The sequence below is a fragment of the Chiloscyllium plagiosum genome, unplaced genomic scaffold (genome assembly GCF_037043375.1).
Source record: "Chiloscyllium plagiosum isolate Xiang-an unplaced genomic scaffold, Cpla_swu_hap1 HiC_scaffold_9, whole genome shotgun sequence".
Classification (NCBI taxonomy): Eukaryota; Metazoa; Chordata; class Chondrichthyes; order Orectolobiformes; family Hemiscylliidae; genus Chiloscyllium; species Chiloscyllium plagiosum.
Window position 1 is genome coordinate 100,848,462 of NW_028270147.1, and position 20,420 is coordinate 100,868,881.

General features: G+C 44.9%; 1 protein-coding gene across 4 annotated transcripts in view; it reads right to left on the minus strand.

The window, feature by feature from the left end:
• The window catches only part of LOC122554671 (roquin-1-like), a 127,322-nt gene that overhangs the window by 37,759 nt on the left and 69,143 nt on the right, over window positions 1-20,420 (minus strand). For all 4 annotated transcript variants that reach the window (XM_043700037.2, XM_087990938.1, XM_087990937.1 and 1 more), the window contains exons 8-9: window positions 12,120-12,238; window positions 1,944-2,056 (exon numbers count right to left, since the gene is read on the minus strand). In XM_043700037.2, coding sequence (XP_043555972.2) covers window positions 1,944-2,056; window positions 12,120-12,238 — 232 coding nt within the window. The remainder of the gene's footprint in view (window positions 1-1,943; window positions 2,057-12,119; window positions 12,239-20,420) is intronic.

Below are 20,420 nucleotides of genomic sequence, written 5' to 3' on the forward strand. Positions count from 1 at the left end.
TGGTGAACAATTACTTCGCATCAGTCTTCATGGTGGAATATATGAATAATATCCCAAATATTCAAGAGAGTAAGGGGGCAAAGCTGAGTATGGTGGTGCGAGAAAAACTGAATGGCCTGAAGGTGGTTAAATCACCTGGACCAGATGGACTACACCCCAACGTTCTAGGGAAATAGCTGAAGGGATAGCAGAGCCATTAGTGGTGATCTTTCAGGAATCGGGGTCCCAGAAGACTGGAAAATCGCTAACATGACATCCCTGTTTAAAAATGGAGTTAAGGCAAAAGATGGAAAATTACAGGCTGATTAGCCTAACCTCGGTCGTGGATAAGATCCTGAAATCCGTTGCGAAGGATGAGATTTCTGAATATTTAGAAGGGCATGGTAAAATACGGCAAAGTCAGCATGGTTTCATCAAGGGGAGGTCATGTCTGACAAATCTGCTAGAATTCTTTGAGGAAGTAACAAGCAGGTTCGACCAAGGAGAGCCAATGGATGTTATCTGCATAGACTTCAAGAATGCTTTTGACAAGGTGCCACACAGGAGGCTACTGAGTAAGATAAGGACCCATGGTGTTAGAGGCAAGGTGCTAGCATGGATAGAAGTTTGGCTGTCTGGCAGAAAGCAGAGCGTAGGGATAAAATGGTCTTTCTCAGGATGGCAACCGGTGTGTTCCACAAGGTTCAGTATTAGCACCACAAATTTTCACTTTATACATTAATGATCTAGATGAACTGGAGATTAGATTAGATTAGATTCTCTACAGTGTGGAAACAGGCCCTTCGGCCCAACAAGTCCACACTGTCCCTCCGAAGAGAAACCCACCCAAACCCATTCCCCTACCCTATATTTACCCCTGACTAACATATCTAACACTGTGGGCAATATAGCATAGCCAATTCATCTGACCTGCATATCTTTGGATTGTGGGAGGAAACTGGACCACCCAGAGACAACCCACGCAGACACACGGAGAATGTGCAAACTCCGCACAGATAGGTGGGAATCAAACCTAGGACCCTGGTGCTGTGAGGCAGCAGTGCTAATCACTGAGCCACCGTGCCGCCCCATGCCGGTGTTGGACTGGAGTGGACAAAGTTAAAAATCACACAACACCAGGTTATAGTCCAATAAGTTTGATTGGAAGCACTAGCTTTCGGAACAATGCTCCTTCATCAAGTGGTGTGGAGTACACAAGTTGTAAGACACAGAATTTATAGCAAAAGTTTACAGTGTGATGTAACTGAAATTATACATTGAAAAGTACCTTGATTGTTTGTTGATAGCTTCACTTCTTTCATACGTAAATCACAAAACGTTTTAAGTTACATTCTCAAGTTAAATGTAATAATTGGTGTCAGCCAGATAATATATTCAAAGTGTCAGCCCTGTGTTCCCTGCCTGTGCCATAATGTTTAGACTGATTCTAATCTAAAAAGTGAGTTAACAGAGTCTTGCATGGATTCATGGAGTTTGTGAGCAAAGTACAAAGTAAATCTGCACTGACTGAGAAATGAAATGATACAATGGTTTGGCAGAGACCGGTGGGGAATGATATGGTTGGATGTAGTGGGAGAATGAAGTGGAAGAGCATGGATAACTGGGATTGACAAGGAAGGGGATGAAGTGGAAGTCGAGTGACATGATGAGCACTTACCGAGGAGTGAAATATGGGGAATGATACGACAGACACCGGTGGGGGAATGCAATACGAGGGAGTAATGATTCCTTCCACGTCTATTCTGAAGGGATAACACAATTAGTTCCTAATGGGGCAAACACTTTGACTGTTTCTGATGTTGTAACTTTGGATTATGTATGGGAGCTGTGGGGAACAATCAGCATCAAATGCTCCTTGATGAAGTGCCGATGCTGCACCCTCAGTGAGCAGCCCACCCCCAGCATCGTGGTAGGGGTAAAGTAGGAACTGGGAGGCCACTTACTTTTCAAGTTCGTCCTGGGAATGGGCGAAGGTGCAGCTGGCTCCTCGAGGACAGCCTCCCCGCTGTCTCAGGTCCCGGCACATGCTCGTTTTGTATTTGCTGCTCTGTGCTGACTGCGTTGTGAAAAAAAAAGAGAAAGCTTAACTTGGAGGTACAGTGCCTGTAGCACTAATACTTCTTTGTTCAGAGTACCAGGCATCGCAGACAGCAGTCTTAGCATTGCCTTAGGTGACTGAATCTCTCTCCTGCTGACATGCACACGCGTGCACAAACACGACAAACACAAAATCTCTGGATTGTTAAAGGGTTAGAGAGAAACCAAATCCCCCAAAGGGAGCCCTGACTCTATTAATGCTACTGGATACTTGCCTAAGAGGGGGGCCTAGGTGAAAGTGAGGACTGCAGATGCTGGAGATTAGAATAAAGAGTGTGGCACTGGAAAAGCACAGTGGGTCAGGCAGCATCTGAGCAGCAGGAAAATCGACGTTTCGGGCATGAGCCCTTCGTCAAGAATGAGGCTGAGTGCCTGGAGGTGGAGAGATTAAATGGGAGGGGAGTGTGGGGCTGCGGGGGGAGGTAGCTGAGAGTGTAATAGCTGGATGGAGGTGGGGGTAAAGGCGATAGGTAGGAGTGGATAGGTGGGAAGGAAGATGGATGGGTGGAACAGGTCATGACGGCGGTGCTGAGTTGGAAGGTTGGAACTGGGATAAGGTGGGGAGAGGGAAAATGAGGAAACTGGTGAAATCCACACCGATGCCATGGGGTTGGGGGCTCCTGAGGTGGAAGATGAGGCGTCTTTCCTTAAAGCATCAGGTGGTAAGGGAGTGGCAATGGAGGCAACCCAGGACCTGCATGTCCTTGGCAGAGTGGGAGGGGGAGTTGAAGTGCCCAGTCACAGGGCGGTGGGGATGGTTGGTGCAGGTGTCCCAGAGATGCTGTCTGAAGCGCTCTGCGAGTAGGCGTCCAGTTGCCCCAATATAGAGGAGACCGCATTGGGAGCGACGGATACAGTAGAGAGGGGGGCCTGGCTTGGCTGTCACACACCTTCATGGTAAAACAGCAGACCAAAGACCGCCATGTAAGGACTCATGTAAATAATGAGTGAAGTACTTGGAGGGGATGCCCAAGAACAGAATGCCATCAATGGCTTGGTTAAAATACCATCGTCTCCGAGGTGGTTCACATCTCACAGAACAGTACAGGAGCAGACTATTCCGATTGAGTCTGCGATGGCTTTTTCAAAGAAAATCCAGAGATGGTCCTACTCACTTGCTCTTTTTACAAACCAGAGACTGGTTTTCCCCTCCAAGCATTAGCCAATTCCCTTTTTAAGTAATTCATATCCGCAACATATCAGGGAAATTCATTTCAATTCCGAACCATTTATTGTTTCAAACCTTAAATCTACACCCTCTGAGTTTTTTGTAAAAAATGCATTCATTCACAGGATGAGGGCATTGCTACTTAGGCCAACATTTGGTGCTCACCCCAGAGAGTAGTTAAGACTTAAACACATTGCTGTGGGTCTAGAGTCACACGCTTGTCAGACAGCAGTTTCCTTTCCTACAAGGGAATAAGTGAACCAGAGGATTTTTCTCCAACAATCGACAATGGTTTCATGGTCATCATTAGACTCTTCATTCCAGATTTTCTTTTTATTGAACCAAATTGCATCATCTGCAATGGCAGGATTTGAACCCAGGCCCCCAGAACATGACCTCGGTCTCCGGACTAACAGTCCAGCAATTATACCGTTTGGCCATTGCCTCTGCCTTGTCATCCAGTCTTTAGAAATTTTTAAAAGAAAATTTAATCCACCAAAAAGGTCAAGATTTCCATTAAATTCCTCTTGCCCTTTTCTGCTTAAAGGCAAATTTTCCCAGCTTCTTCATTTTATCCACATAGCCACTCAAACTATAGAAGCATTCTGGTACTGATGGTTTTATGGAATCCCTCACAGCATGGAAAAAGGCCCTTTGGCCCAACAAGTCCACACTGAACATCTGAAGAGTATCCTACACAAACCCATTCCCCAACCCTATGACTCTACGTTTACCCCTAATTTACACGTCCCTGAACACTATGGGCAATTTATCATGGCCAACTCAACTAAGCTGCACCTCTTTTGATTGTAGGAGGTAGCTGGAGCATCCAGAGGAAACCCACGCACACAGAGAGAATGTGCAAACTCCACACACAGTCACCCGAGGCTGGAATCGAAGCCGGTTCCTGGTGCTGTGCAGCAGCAATGCTAACCACTGAACCACTGTACCACCCTGGTTTAACCATGGCAGTAACAGAGGGGGATTTCTGCAAGCCATCAACTGAGCTAGCCCCAGCTCATTTTTTGAGGCAGGCATTGCCAGTGGCAGGAGTGTAATTTGAGATGCTCAACATGGGCTGACGCTCTCACGCAGTCCAGAGGGAGTGCTGTATTGTTGGATGAGATGTTAAACAGAGCTTCCCACCTGCCCTCTCAGTTATATATGAGCAAATCACATGGTCATAGAACATAGAAAAGTAAAGCACAGAACAGGCCCTTGGCCCAATACGTTGTGCCAAGATTTAATCCTAATGTAAAATATAGTAACTTAACCAACGCACCCCTCAACTCACTGCTATCCACGTGCATGTCGCTTAAAATGTCCCTAATGACTCTGCTTCCCCACCACCGCTGGCAATGCATTCCACGCATTTAGAACTCTGTGCGTAAAGAACCTACCTCTGACATCTCCTTTATACCTTCCTCCTAATATCTTCAAACTATGACTTCTCGTACCAATCAATCCTGCCCTGGGGAAAAGTCTCTGGCTATTGAATCTATCTATTCCTCTCATTATTTTGTACACCTCGATCAGGTCTCCTCTCTTCCTCCTCCTCTCCAGAGAGAAAAGTCTGAGCTTATTCAACTTTTCTTCATAAAGTAAGCCCTCCAGTCCAAGCAGCATCCTGGTAAACCTTCTTTGCACCCTCTCCAAAGCCCCTGTATCTTTCGTATAGTAGGGCGGCCAGAACTGGACACAATATTCCAAGTGTGGTCTCACCAGGGACTTGTAAAGCTGCAGCAAAATGTCGCGGCTCTTAAACTCAATCTCCCTGTTAATGAAAGCCAAAACACCATATGTTTTCTTAACAACCCTATCCACTTGGGTGGCAACTTTGAAGGATGTACTTGCACACCCAGATCCCTCCACACTGCCAAGAATCCTGTCTTTAATCCTATATTCCGCATTCGAATTCGACCTTCCAAAATGTATCACTTCGCATTTATCCAGGTTGAATTCCATCTGCTATTTCTCAGCCCAGCTCTGCATTCTGTCCATGTCGCACTGCAGCAGCCCTCTATACTATCGACGCCACCTCCAACCTTGGTGTCATCTGCAAATTTACTAACCCACCCCTCAATCTCCTCATCCAAGTCATTTATAAAAACTACAAACAGCAGAGGCCCAATAACAGAGCCCTGCGGGACCCCACTCAACACGGTCTTCCAGGCAGGATACCTTCCATCTACAACCACTCTCTGCCTTCTGTCAGCCAACCAATTCTGAATCCAGATAGCCAAATCTCCCTGTATCCCATACTTCCTGACTTTATGAATGAGCCAGCTTGGTCAATATTCATTCCTTCAATCAACAAAATTCATAATTATGCTCGTAATATATGTGCGCAATTTGATTTTTTGCGATTTCCTACATTACAAAACTATGTTCCAACGCTTTGGATCATCCCAATGACATGAAAGGAATTCTATAAAAGGAACATTCTTTCTTCATATATATGAACTAAAACCAATCACTCCATATTTGGATCAGGTTGACTGCACTATTTCATAGGTGGGGCCACACTTGGGATTCTGTGAGCAGTTAGTCTTATACTACTTGGTGGTGGTAAAACAACAAAGTTCACTGGATTAACCAGAGATGAAAACTAAATGAGAGGGGTCTCCTTGAAACATGCGAGATTCCTGAAGGAGCTTGACATAGAAACTGTTTCCGCTGCTGGTGGGAATCCAGAACACAGGCTAACAGCCTAAGGTTAAGAGGGGCAGGACTGATGTGAGTCGCTTCTTCATTTAGAGTCATAGAGATGTACAGCATGGAAACAGACCCTTCGGTCCAATCCGACCATGCCGACTAGATATCCCAACTCAATCTACTCCCACCTGCCAGCACCCAGTCCATATCCCTCCAAACCGTTCCTATTCATATACACATCCAAATGTCTCTTAAATGTTGCAATTGTACCATCCTCCACCACTTCCTCTGGCAGCTCATTCCATGTACGTACCACCCTCTGCGTGAAAAAGTTGCCCAATAGGTCTTTCCCCTCTCAGCCTAAACCTATTCCCTCTAGTTCTGACTCCCTGACCCCAGGTAAAAGACTTTGTCTATTTACCCTGTCCATGCCCCTCATAATTTTGTAAACCTCTATTAGGTCACCCTCCAGGGAAAACAGCCCCAGTGTGTTCAGGCTCTCCCTATAACTCAAATCCTCCAACCCTGGCAACATCCTTGTAAATCTTTTCTGAATCCTTTCAGGTTTCACAACATCTTTCCGATAGGAAGGAGACCAGAATTGCATGCAATATTCCAACAGTGGCCTCAACCATGTCCGCAACATGACCTCCCAACTCCTGTACTCAATACTCTAACCAATAAAGGAAAGCACATCAAATGCCTTCTTCATTATCCTATCTACCTGTGACTCCACTTTCAAGGAGCTATGAACCTGCACTCCAAGGTCTCTCTGTTCAGCAAAACTCCCTAGGACCTTATCATTAAGTGTATAAGTCCTGCTAGGATTTGCTTTCCCAAAATGCAGCACCTCGCATTTATCTGAATTAAACTCCATCTGCCACTTCTCAGCCCATTGGCCCACCTAGTCAAGATTCTGTTGTAATCTGAGGTAACCCTTTTTGCTGTCCACTACACCTCCAATTTTGGTGTCATCTGAAAACTTAACTGTACCTCTTATGCTCTCATCCAAATCATTTATGTAAATGACAAAAAGTAGAGGATCCAGCACTGATCCTTGTGGCATTCCACTGGTCACAGGCCTCCAGTCTGAAAAACAACCCTCCACCACCACCCTCTGTCGTCTACTTTTGAGCCAATTCTGTATACAGATGGCTAGTTCTCTCTGTATTCCGTGAGATCTAAACCTTGCTAATCAATCTCCCATGGGGAACCCTTGTCGAATGCCTTACTAAAGTCCATATAAATCACATTACCGCTCTGCCCTCATCAATCCTCTTTATTACTTCTTCAAAAAACTCAATCAAGTTGGTGAGACATGGTTTCCCATGCACAAAGTCATGCTGACTATCCCTAATCAGTCCTTGCCTTTCCAAATACAGGTACATCCTGTCCCTCAGGATTCCCTCCAACAACTTGCCCACCACAGACGTCAGGCTCAATGGTCTATAGTTCCCTGGCTTGTCTTTACCACCCTGCTTAAATCGTGGCACCACGTTAACCAACCTCCAGTCTTCTGGCACCTAACGTGTGACTATTGATGATACAAATATCTCAGCAAGAGGCCCTGCAATCACTTCTCTAGCTTCCCACAGAATTCTAGGGTACACCTGATCAGTCCTGGGGATTTATCCACCTTTACCCAAGTCAAGACATCGAGCACTTCCTCCTCTGTAATATGGACATTTTGCAAGATGTCACCATCTATTTCCCTACAGTAAATACTGATGCAAAATACTCATTTAGTATCTCCCCCATTTTCTGCAGCTCCACACAAAGGCTGCCTTGCTGATCTTTGAGGGGCCCTATTCTCTCCCTAGTTACCCTTTGTCCTTAATGTATTTGTAAAAACCCTTTGGATTCTCCGTAATTCTATTTGCCAAAGCTATCTCATGTCCCCTTTTTGCCCTCATGATTTCCCTCAAGTATACTCCTACTTCCTTTATACTCTTCTAAGGATTCACTCGATCTATCCTGTCTATACCTTACATATGCTCCCTTCTTTTTCTTAACCAAACCCTCAATTTCTTCAGTCATCCAGCACTCCCTATACCTATCAGCCTTTCCTTTCACCATAACAGGAATGTACTTTCTCTGGATTCTCGTTACCTCATTTCTGAAGGCTTCCCATTGTCCAGCTGTCCCTTTACCTGCGAACATCTGCCCCCAATCAGCTTTCGAAAGCTCTTGCCTGTTACCGTCAAAATTGGCCTTTCTCCAAATTAGAACTTCAACTTTTAGATCTGGTCTATCCTTTTCCATCATTATTTTAAAACGAATAGAATTTTGGTCACTGGCCCCAAAGTGCTCTCCCACTGACACCTCAGTCACCTGCCCTGCCTTATTTCCCAAGAGTAAGTCAAGTTTTGCACCTTCTCTAGTAGGTACATCCCACTTAAAGGGTTGAGAATCTTTAGATTTCCTTGAACCCAGAAGGTTGCATCAAGGCAGGGATGGTGAGAGTTTTGGAAAACCGGGGAAATTCAAGAGATTTGAGGGGTGGGTGGGAAATGAAGTTAAAGTTGCTAATCAGCCATGATTGAAGTGAATGACAGGATAGGCCTGAGGGGTCATATGGTTTACTCCTACTCCAGTTACTTATGTAGGATTTTCTTCGGTTCTGAAAAGATAAAATCAACTATCCGATGGCATTGTATAAAAGCAACGCATTATAGTTATTACATCAGGGAGCAGTGAGATATGGTTTCTACTTCACTCTTGTGAGCTCCAAACCTCTGCTGCATCAGTGCAAACAGGTACTGAATAAGTTGTGAAGGAGGCATGATGTGGAGAAGTCGGTGTTGGACACGGGCGGACAAAGTTAAAAATCACAACACCGGATTATAGTCCAACAGGTTTATTTGGAAACACTAGCTTTCTGAGCGCTACTCCTTCATCAGGTGGAAGATCATAGGACACAGAATTTACAGCAAAAGATTACAGTGTCATGCAACTGAAATGAAATTTTGAACAAACCTGAATTGTTAAGTTTTTGGTCCTTTAGGGTTGCAAGTTTTGGTTCATTAATATGTAAATCCCAGAACTTCCGTTAAGTCACCTTCTTGAGATAACTTTAGGTTTTGTAACAAAAGGTGACATCTCAGCTCAAACAATGCATTCAAGGTGAGGTTAGAATCTATCCCAACCTGGAGTCAAACTGGTTCTATTTTCCAGTGGAATTTAGATGTATTGACAACCTGCAGATTATGCACTTTGAGCAAAATAGAATATATCTACAAATATAATTCTGTAAATACAAACTCAACCCATAGATTTGTGTGTGTGCACAAGCATGAGAGAGACATAGAGCAAGTATGCATGTATGTGTGAAAGGGTGCACATTTGCGTGAGTGAAAGCTTGGTACAGCGTATGTGGATGAGATGGAGTATAAGTCTGTCAGTATGGGGAGGGTGTCGAGTGAGGGAGGCAATTGAGAGAGCGTGTCTGCGTGAGAGTGTATGTAGGAGTGTGTCTGAATGTGTGCTCTTGTGCGTGTGCGCGTGTGAAAGAGTGTGTGTGTATGGAGTAGTGGGATCACCTGTAGTGTGATATGAACCCAAGATCCCAGTTGAGGCCACCCCCATGGGTACTCAACTTGGCTATCAGCCTCTGCTCGGCCACTCTGCGTTGTTGCCTATCCCGAAGTCCGCCTTGGAGGACAGACACCCGAAGATCCAATGCCGAATGTCCCTGACCACTGAAGTGCTCTCCGACTGGGAGGGAACATCCCTGTCTGTTGATTGTTAAGCGAAGTCCGTCTTAGCGTCTGTTTGGTCTCGCCAAGGTACCATGCCTCAGGGCATCCTTGCCTGCAGCGCATGAGATAGATAATGTTGGCAGAGTCACATGAGTACCTGCTGCGTACACGGTGGGTGGTGCCCCCAAGGATAATGGTGGCATCTTTGCTGACACTGACACGTCTTGCAATGTTCGACATGACAGGGTTGCAGAGTGTTGTGGTCGATGTTGTCCTGAAAGCCGGACAGTTTGCTGTGAACAACCGTCTGTTTAAGGTTTAGTGGTTGATTAAAAGGCGAGAAGTGGAGGCATAGGGATGGTCTTGGAGAGATGCCCATCCTCATTGATAATGTGTTGCAGGCTGCGAAGAACATGTAGTTTTTCAGCTCTTGGGAAGTACTGGACAATGAAGGGTATCCTATCGGTTCGGTGTGTCTCACTCCTGAGGAGGTCATTACGGTTTCTCGCTGTGACACGTCGGAACTGGTGATTGAGGAGTTGAGCATTGTACCCAGTTCTTACGGAGGCATCCTTGAGCACCTTCAGGCATCCGTCATGTTCCTCCTCATCTGAACTGACTCTGTGCATGTGGAGAGATTGTCCGTAGGGGGATGGCTATTTTAATGTGTTTTGAGTGGAAGCTAGAGAAGTGTAGCATTGTGAGGTTATCAATGGGTTTGCAGTTGAGTGAGGTACTGAGCTGCTTATCTTTGATAGAGATGCATGTGTCCAAGAATGAGACTGATGGTGGGATGAAACCTGTTGCTATCACTGGGTGGTTGTTTCAGTGACGCCTCGCCATGCATCCAGAGAAAGGAAAGGTCGTCAATATATCTGGTGTATAGTATTAGTTGGAGGTCCTGTGCAGCAAAGAAGTCTTGTTCCAACTTGTGCATGAAAATACTGGCATAGTGGTGTGCAAATTTGGTCCCCATGGCTGTTCTGTGTGTCTGGATGAAGAACTGGTTGTCAAAGGTGAAAATGCTGTGGCCGAGAACGAAGCCGATGAGTTGAAGGACGGTGCTCAGATATTGGCAGTAGTTGGTATTGAGTACTGAAGCTGTAGCAGTGAGACTGTCATTGTGGGGGATGCTGGTGTAGAGAGCGGAAACACCCACTGTGACGAGGAAGGTTCCCGGTTCGACTAGTCCGGGGGTGCTGAGTTTCTGAGAGAAATCTGTAGATTTGCGACAGAAGCTGGAGGTCCCTTGTACAATGGGTTTCAAGATGCCTTCGACATAGCCAGTGAGGTTCTCACACATTGCCTGACACGTTGTAGCCTCCAGGTGTGTTGACGCTGAATATCTTCAGGAGGTAAGAGAAGTCCCCTACACGCAAATTGCACGGGATGACAGCAAATAGGGAATCCTGAAGGACTGGATCACAAGTCTTGATCAATGTGTTTAATTCACCGGTGTGTTCTTCCATCAGATCAGCCAGTAGTTGCCTGTAGTGTTCCTGGTTGTTCAGTTGTTGGTATACTTACTTGCAGTAATCTGTGTTAGCTTGAATGACGATGGCTCCTCCTTTATCTGCTGGCTTGATGACAATGTGGTTTTGAGAGCACGGATGGCAGTGTGTTGTGACTGGGTGATGTTTGGGTGAGAATCGTGGGTTTCCTCCCACAGTCCAAAGATGTGCAGGTTAGGTGAATTGGCTGTGCTAAACTGCCTGTAGTGTTGTTAGGTGCATTTTGTCAGGGGTAAATGTAGGGGAATGGGTCTGGATGGGTTGCTCTTTGGAGGGACGGTGTGGACTTGTTGGGCCGTAGGGCCTGTTTCCACACTGTAGAGAATCTAAAAAATGACGACTTAAAAGTAGTTCTGGGATTTACATATTAATGAACCGAAACTTGCAACCCATTCCAAAAAGAAAGACTCAACAATTCAGATTTGTTCAATGTATCATTTCAGTTGCATGACGCTGTAATCTTTTGCTGAAAATTGTGTCTTATGACCTTACACTCCACAACCACCTGGTAAAGGAGCAGCGCTCTGAAAGCTATGCTGCCAAATAAACCTGTTGGACTATAACTTGGTGCTGTGCGATTTTTAACTGTGAAGGAGGCAGCACTGTGCACAGACCGAGTTCAGAAAGAGCTTGGTCTGCACCCGTTTGAAGTTGGGAGTGCAGCAGACTATTTGTGCACAGTGAGTTCTGACTGACAGCAATGCGACACTGATCTGTGAAGCTGAAAGATCAATACTCAGACCTGAAAGCAAGTGCGTTTCCACTGACCCATGTACAGAATGTGGAGAATGATTCCAGTCCAGAAAATGGAGTCTTGTCAAATTGTGAAAACAAGAAAAGCTTTAAATATTCAGATCAGCCAACATTTGTTGAGAAAGAGAATTAACATTTCAGGTCAATGACCTATCATCAGAACTATTAGCATTTATGGTATTCAGCTTTCTAACTGTTTGTCAAGTCCAAATTTAGCGTTGGTCACAGTTTCCTTACCTGTTGTTGGTCGGTGCCTTTCTTGCTGTGGTTCTGTATAAAATCCACCAGGCCATGCACTACAGTCTTTACTGCCACCAGGCCACATTCCAGCTGCTCCCATGTTGGAGGAGGGGCATCTGCAGAAATAACAGAAGATCAGGAAGTTATACAAAGAGAACAACAGAGAACATTGCAATTAGCAAATTGAACTCTCATTTAGCAAGAGGAATGCCCAGAATCCTCTCACTGACAGGACAGAAACCTGAGCGGAAAGCACTAATGTAGGTACAGCAGGTCATAATGAGGACAAATGGGATTTTGGCATATTTTTACTGAAGGAATGGAGCATAAAAGTGTTGTCGAAGTTGTGCAAGATATTGGGGAGACCTTTTCTGGAGCACAGTGTACAGTTCTGATCCCTTGAGGAAGGATGTGCAGTAAATCCTCTATCTCAAATTCATGATTCGCGAATTTGCCTAACACACAATTTGGCAACAAAATTCAATATCTGCTGCAAAACTCACGTATCCATGATTTCTAACTTATCTTTAACATTTATTGTAAAATGAGCTCCGCATTCTCAAAATGTCATCATTTGCTGAGGCTCTCAGAAATGGAATCCTCACGGATAGGGAGGATTGATTGCAATTGTATTGGAGGCAGTTCAGAGGAGGTTCTCTAAACTAGCTCCAGAGATGAAAACTCACCTTACGGGGAAAGTTTGAGCATTTCTGGCCTACACACTCTACAGTAGAGAAGAATGAAGTTCTGGCCGGAAGTTTGCTCGCTGAGCTGCAAGGGTTGTTTTCAGATATTTTGTCACCTTACTGGGTAACCTCAACAGTCAGCCTCTGGTGAAGCGCTGGTGATATGTCCCGCTTTCTATTTGTGGGCGATGTCATTTCCGGTTCTTTTTCTCAGAGGATGGTAGATGGGATCCAAACTGACGTGTTTATTGATAGAATTCCAGTTGGAATGCCATGCTTCAAGGAATTCTCGTCCGTGTCTGTTTGGCTCATCCTAGGATGGATGTGTTGTCCCAGTTGATGTGGTGTCCTTCTTTGTCTGTTTGTAAGGATATTAGTGACAGTGGGTCATGTCTTTTTGTGGCTAGTTGATGTTCATGTATCCTGGTGGCTAGTTTTTTGCCCGTTTGTCCAGTGTAGTGTTTGTTACAGTCCTTGCAAGGTACCATATAAATGACATTAGTTTTGCTTGTTGTCTGTATAAGGTCTTCCAAGTTCATTAGCTGCTGTTTTAGTAGGTTTGTGGGCTACCGTGATGCCAAGAGGTCTGAGTAGTCTGGAAGAGATGCCTTTGATGGAGGGTAAAGTGGCTACAGTATTTGGGCGTGTTGTGTCTGCTTGTTTGGGTTTGTTGCTGAGCAATTGGTGGACTGTGTTTATTGGGTATCTTCTTGAATATGCCGTATAGGCATTTCTCTTCTGCTCTTCATAGTTCCTTGGTGCTGCAGTGTGTGGTAGCTCATTGAAAAAATGTCCTAATGCAGCTCCTTTTGTGGGTGTTGGGATGATTGCTTCTGTCGTTAAGTATTTGGTCCATGTGTGTTGGTTTCCTGTAGACACAGGTTTGAAGTTCCCCGTTGATTGTTTGCTCTACTGTGACATCTAGGAATGGCAATTTGTTGTTGTTCTCCTCCTCTTTTGTGAATTTTATGCCAGTGAGGATATTATTGATGGTGTTGTAGGTTTCCTCTAATTTGCTTCGTTTTGTGATGACAAAGTTATCAACCACATAGCAGATCCAAAGTTTGAGATGGATGGTTGGGAGAGCTGCTTTGCAGTCTCTGCATTACCACGTCCACTAGGAACTCTGATACTGGCGATCCCATGGGTATTCCATTGATTTGTTTGTAGGTGTTGAATGTGCTTAACAATGTTATCTTTGCAGATGACATTGGCACTGTCTGGTGTTTGTATCTTTGGTTGCTCTTGTAGCATCAGTGTTTCTTTGGAACACCAATGGGATCACCAATTCCAGGGTTCCTAGGCAGACGTGGTAATGCAGAGACTCGAAAAAAAACAGCTCTCCCAACTATCCAAACCAAACTTTGGATCCGCTACGTGGATGACACCTCTGTCATCACCAACGAAGCAAATTAGAGGAAACCTACAACACCATCAATAATATCCTCACTGGCATAAAATTCACAAAAAAGAGAGCAATAAACTACCATTTCTAGATGTCACAGTAGAGCAAACGTTCAACGGGGAACTTCAAATGTGTGCCGACAGGAAAACAACACACACAGACCAAATACTTAACTACAGATGCAATCATCCCAACACCCACAAACGGAGCTGCATTAGGACATTTCAATGAGCTACCACACTGTAGCACCGAGCAGTTATTAACAACAGAAATACCTATACAGCGTATTCAATTCGAACAGATACCTAATATAAACAGTCTGCCGATTCCTCAGCAACAAACTCAAAAAAGCAGACACAACGTGCCCAAAATCTCTCGCCACTTTACCCTACAAAGACATCTCTGAAATGACTTCCAGACTACTCAGATCTCTTGGCATCATGGTAGCCCACAAACCTACCAACATACTACAACAGCGGCTAATGAATTTAAAAGACCCTATACAGACAACAAGCAAAACGAATGCAGTTTACAAAATACCTTGCAACAACTGTAACAAACACTACATCAGATAAACAGGCAGACAACTAGACCAGGATACATGAACATCAACTAGCCACAAAAAGACATGACCCACTGTCACTAATATCCTTACAAACAGACAAAGAAGGACACCACATCGATTGGGACAACACATCCATCCTAGGACGAGCCAAACAGACATCGACGAGAATTCCTTGAAGCATGGCATTCCAACCAGAACTGTATCAATAAACACGCCGATTTGGATCCCATCTACCATTCTCCGAGAAAAAGAACCGGAAATGACATCACCCACCCAAAGAAACCTAAACACACATAGAAAGTGCGACATACCATCAGCGCTTCACCGGAGGCTCACTGATGATGTTACCTTGTAAGGTGATGAAATGTCTGAAAACCATTCCAGCTCAGCGAGCAAACTTGCATCCAGAACCTCAACCTGAGCTACAAATCTTCTCAAAGATCACACACATAATGGAGGTATTTAAGATAGAGTTGTGGGCGGCACGGTGGCACAGTGGTTAGCACTGCTGCCTCACAGCGCCAGAGACCCGGGTTCAATTCCTGCCTCAGGCGACTGACTGTGTGGAGTTTGCACGTTCTCCCCGTGTCTGCGTGGGTTTCCTCCGGGTGCTCCGGTTTCCTCCCACAGTCCAAAGATGTGCAGGTCAGGTGAATTGGCCATACTAAATTGCCTGTAGTGTTAGGTAAGGGGTAAATGTAGGGGTATGGGTGGGTTGCGCTTCGGCGGGGCGGTGTGGACTTGTTGGGCCGAAAGGGCCTGTTTCCACACTAAGTAATCTAATCTAAAAAAATGGTACAGCATGGAAATAGATGCTTTGGTCCAATGTGCCCATGCCGAACAGATATCCTAAGTTAATCTGGGCCTGTTTGCCAGTATTTGGCCCATATCTCTTCCTATTCATGCAGACATCCAGAGGCTTTTTTTAATGCTGTAACTGTATCAGCCTTCACCACTTCCTCTGGCAGCTCATTCTATACACGCACCACCCTCTGCATGAAAACGTCGCAGAGATCTCTGTATTTCTGGACTCCCCTGCTCTGGGGAAAAGACCTTGGCTATTTACCTTATTCATGCCCCTCATGATTTTATAAATCTCTGTAAGATCACCCCTCAGCCTCAGACACTGCAGGGAAAATAGCCTCAGCCTATTCAACCTCCCCCCATAGCTTAAACCCTCCAATCGCAGCAACATCCTTGTAAATCTTTTCTGAATCCTTTCAAGTTTCACAGCATCCTTCCTTCGGCAGGGTGATGCTTAAGGGGAATGACAAAGTGGATAGAGGATGACTCCCCCATGTGGGGAAATCTAGAGCGAGGTGTCATAGTTTTAGGATATAGGGTAGCAGGTTTAAAACAGAGATGAGGAGGAATCATTTCTCTCAAAAGGGACAGGAACCTATGGAATTGACTACCAGAGAATGCTGGCATACTGAATAAATGTAAGGAGGAAATAGACTTTTAATCCTTATTGGGTTAAAGGGTTAAAGGGTTATAGGGAACGGATGGAAAAGTGGAGTTGAGGCCGAGATGAGATCAGCCATGATCGTGTGAAATGGTAGAGCAGGCTCAAGGAGCTGAATTGCCTGCTTCTGCTACTAGTTCTTATGGGACAGCTCCTTGCAGCAGACCAAAATATTCCCAAGGTGTTTCACTGAACTGACTATCAAACAAAACATAGCAAGCCAAAGGTCACTTAGGTCAAGTGACCAAAATACTAAGTAGGCTTTAAGGAAGGCTGTGTATGTAAGCGAAGGTAAAGAGAGGGTCTAAATATGAACTGACTGCTGCTGTGGGCTGAGGATGGTACAATCCATGCCAGCCATCCTTCGCCATTAGTTATCATCTGCAGCTGTTGGGAACTCAGGCAGTACGGATGTCATTGCATCACGGCCACATTTATGGCACAGAATGATCACTTCGAGGTTTCGCTGTAAAGTCCTCGAGAAAATGCCAAGATTTATAACTGGGTACAATAAGGTGCAGCTTCCAACTTTCAAAGCTCATCCAACCTGTCTCAGGCTGGCCGTATCTTACTTCCACTCCTATGTCTTATGGTCTTATCTGCAACCTATATCTTAAATGGAACTGAGTTCTTTTCACTCATCACTCGTGCACTTGCTGAGCTATTCTGAAGCTCACAGAATCATGTAGTACCAAGGAGGCTCTTTGGCCCATTGAATCTGTAGAGCTAAAAGGTATAACTACTAACTACTTGAGTCCCACTTTCCCATACTAGGCCCATAGTCTTGAACGCTATGACACTTTAAGTGATCTCTCACTGCAACTCCCAGGTCATTTCCTCACTTTAAGTGATCATCCAAGTACTTTTAAAAAGGGTTCGGAGAAAGTGAAAGACTGCGGATGCTGGAGATCAGAGTTGAGAGTGCATTGCTGGGAAGGCACAGCAGGTCAGGCAGCATCCGTGGAGCAGGAGAATTGACGTTTCCGACATAGGCCCTTAGTTAGAAAATGAATCCTTAGGAAGGGCTTATGCCCAAAATGTCGATTCTCTTGCTCCTCGGATGCTGCCTGACCTGTTGTGCTTTCCCAGCAACACATTCTCGACTTTTTAAAAGGATGAGAGTTTCCATCTCATCTACCCTCCCAGGCTGTGCATTCCTCCAGTGAAGCAGTTCCCTCCAAATCTGAGATGTACAGCACGGAAACAGACCCTTCAGCCCTACTCGTTCATGCAGACCAGATATCCTCACCTAATCTTGTCCCATTTGCCAGCAGTCGGCCCATATCTCTCTAAACCCTTCCTATTCATATACCCATCTGGACACCTTTTAAGTGTTGTAATCATACCAGCCTCCATCATTTCCTTTGTCAGCTCATTCCAACTGCGCACCACCCTCTGAATGAAACAGTTGCTCCTTAGGTTCCTTTTAAGTTTTTCCCCCTCTCTCCCTAAACCTATGCCCTCTAGTTCTGGACTCCCCCACTCCAGGGAAAAGACTTTGTCTATTTATCCTATCCATGCCCCTCATGATTTTATAAACCTCCAAAAAGGTCACCCCTCAGCCTCTGACGCTCCAAGGAAAACAGCCCCAGCCTGTTCAGGTTCTCCCTGTAGCTCAAATTCTCCAACCCTGGCAACATCCTTGTAAATCTTTTCTGAACCCTTTCAAGTTTCACAACATCTTTCTGATAGGAAGGAGACCAGAATTGCACGCAATATTCCAACAGTGGCCTAACCAATGTCCTATACAGCCACAACATGACCTCCCAACTCCTGTATTCAATACTCTCACCAATAAAGGAAAGCATACCAAACGCCTTCTTCACTATCTTATCTCCCTGCGACTTCACTTTTTTTTCAGTGGACTCAACAGACCCGCTTCCATCCTATTCCCCCCACCCCCAAACCTCAAGTTGCTATAGTCTTGTTCAACTTTCAATACTCTGGTATCTCAGCTCTCTGCTAAATCTAGCCTCAAGCAACCCTCATTTAATCGCTCCACCACTGGCGACAATCTTCGGCTGTCCAGGCTGTAAACTCTGGAATTCCCTGCATCGAAAAAGGCCCTTCGGCCCAAACTAGTCCATGGTGCCCACTCAGCTAGTTCCAATTGCCCACATTTGGTCTGTATCCCATCAGACCCTTCCCATCCACATACCTATCCAAATGAACCAATGCATGCATAGCTCTCTGCAGAGAGTTTTGCTTCATCTTTAGCCACTGGTGAAGTTCCAGAAGACTGGAGTGTTGCTAATGTTCTTCTATTGTTTAAGAAAGGTAGCAAAGACAAGCCAGGAAACTGCAGGCTAGTGAACCTGACATCAGTGGTAGGCAAGTTGTTGGAGGGGATACGGAGGAACAGGATCGACCAACATTTAGATAATCAAGTCTGATTAGGGACAGTCAGTATTGTATTTGTGCATGGGAAGTCATGTCTGACAAATCTTTTAGAGTTTTTCAAAGAGATAACCAAGAGGATGGATGAGGGTAGGGCAGTGGATGTTGTCTATATGGACTTCAGTAAGGCCTGTGACAAAGTCCCACAAGGCAGACTAGTTACGAAGGTTAGGTTGCATGAGATCCAGGGAGAGCTAGCTAATTGGATTCAAAATTGGCTTGATAGTAGGAAGCAGACGGTGATAGCTAAAGGTTGTTTCTCAAACTGGAGATCTGTGACTAGTGGTGTGCCACAGGGATTGGTGCTGGGACCTTTGCTATTTGTTATTTACATAGTCTGGATGCAAATGTACAAGTATTAGTAAGTTGGGCTTAGAGGTGGCAAATGGAGTTTAATGCAGCAAAGTGTGAGGTGATTCACTTTGGAAGGAGTAACAGGAATAAAGAGTATGGGGCTAATGGTAAGATTCTTGGTGGTATAGATAAACAGAGAGAACTCTGTGTCCATGTGCGTGGATCCCTGAAAGTTGCCACCCAGGTTGATAGGGTTGTTATGAAGGCATACGGGGCGCTAGCTCTTATTGGTAGAGGGATTGAGTTTCAGAGCCATGAGGTCATGCTGTACAAACCTCTAGTGCAGCCGCACTTGAAATACTGTGTACAGTTCTAGTCACCGCATTATAGGAAGGATGTAGAAGCACTGGAAAGGGTTCAGAGGAGATTTACCAGGATGTTGCCTAGTATGGAGGGAAGGTCCTTTGAGGAAAGGCTGAGGGGCTTGAAGCTGTTTTCGTTAGACAAAAGAAGGTTGAGAGGCGACTTAGTTGAGATATATAAGTAAACTACAGGGTTAGATGGAGTGGACAGAGAGAGCCTTTTTCATCAGATAGTGATGGCTAGCATGAGAAGATATAGTTTTAAATTGAGGGGTGATGGATATAGACAGATGTCAGAGGTAGTTGCTTTATTCAGTGGTTGGAGCGTGGAACGACCTGCCTGCAACAGTAGTAGACTCGCCAACTAAAGGCATTTAAATGGTCATTGGGTAGACATTTGGATTAAAATGGAATAGTGTAGGGTAGATGGGCTTCAGATTGGTTTCTCAGGTCAGCATAACATTGAGTGTCGAAGGGCCAGTACTGCACTGTAATGTTCTATGTTTGCGGATGATACAAAATCATTGAGAGCGAGGAAGGTTATCAAATATTACAGGTGGATCTTGATCAGATGGGAAAGTGGGCTGAGGACTGGCAAATGCAATTCAACACAGGTAAGTGTGAAGTGTTGCACTTTGGAAAGTCAAACCAAGGTAGGACTTATACAGTAAATGGTAAGGTCCTGAGGAGTGTTGTGGAACAGAGGGACTTAGGAGTACAAGTACATAGTTCTTCGAAAGCTCGTTACAGGTAGATAGGGTGGTGAAGGCGGCATTTAGCATGTTGGTCTTCATTGGTGGAGGCATCAAGTATAGGAGTTGAGATATTATGTTAGAGTTGTGTAAGTCATCGATGAGGCTGCACTTCGGAGTATTGTGTGCAGTTTTGTTTGCCCCGTTATAGGAAAGATGTAGTTAAACTGAAAAGAGTGCAAAGATGATTTACGAGGATGTTGCCAGAACTTGGCGTGAGCTATAAGGAGAGGTTGGTCAGAAAATAACTTTATTCCTTGGAATGTATGAGAATGAGGGGTGACTTACTGAAGTGTATAAAATCATGAGGGGCACAGATAGGATGAATGCTAATATTCTTTTCCCAGGGGAATTGAAAACTAGAGGGCATAG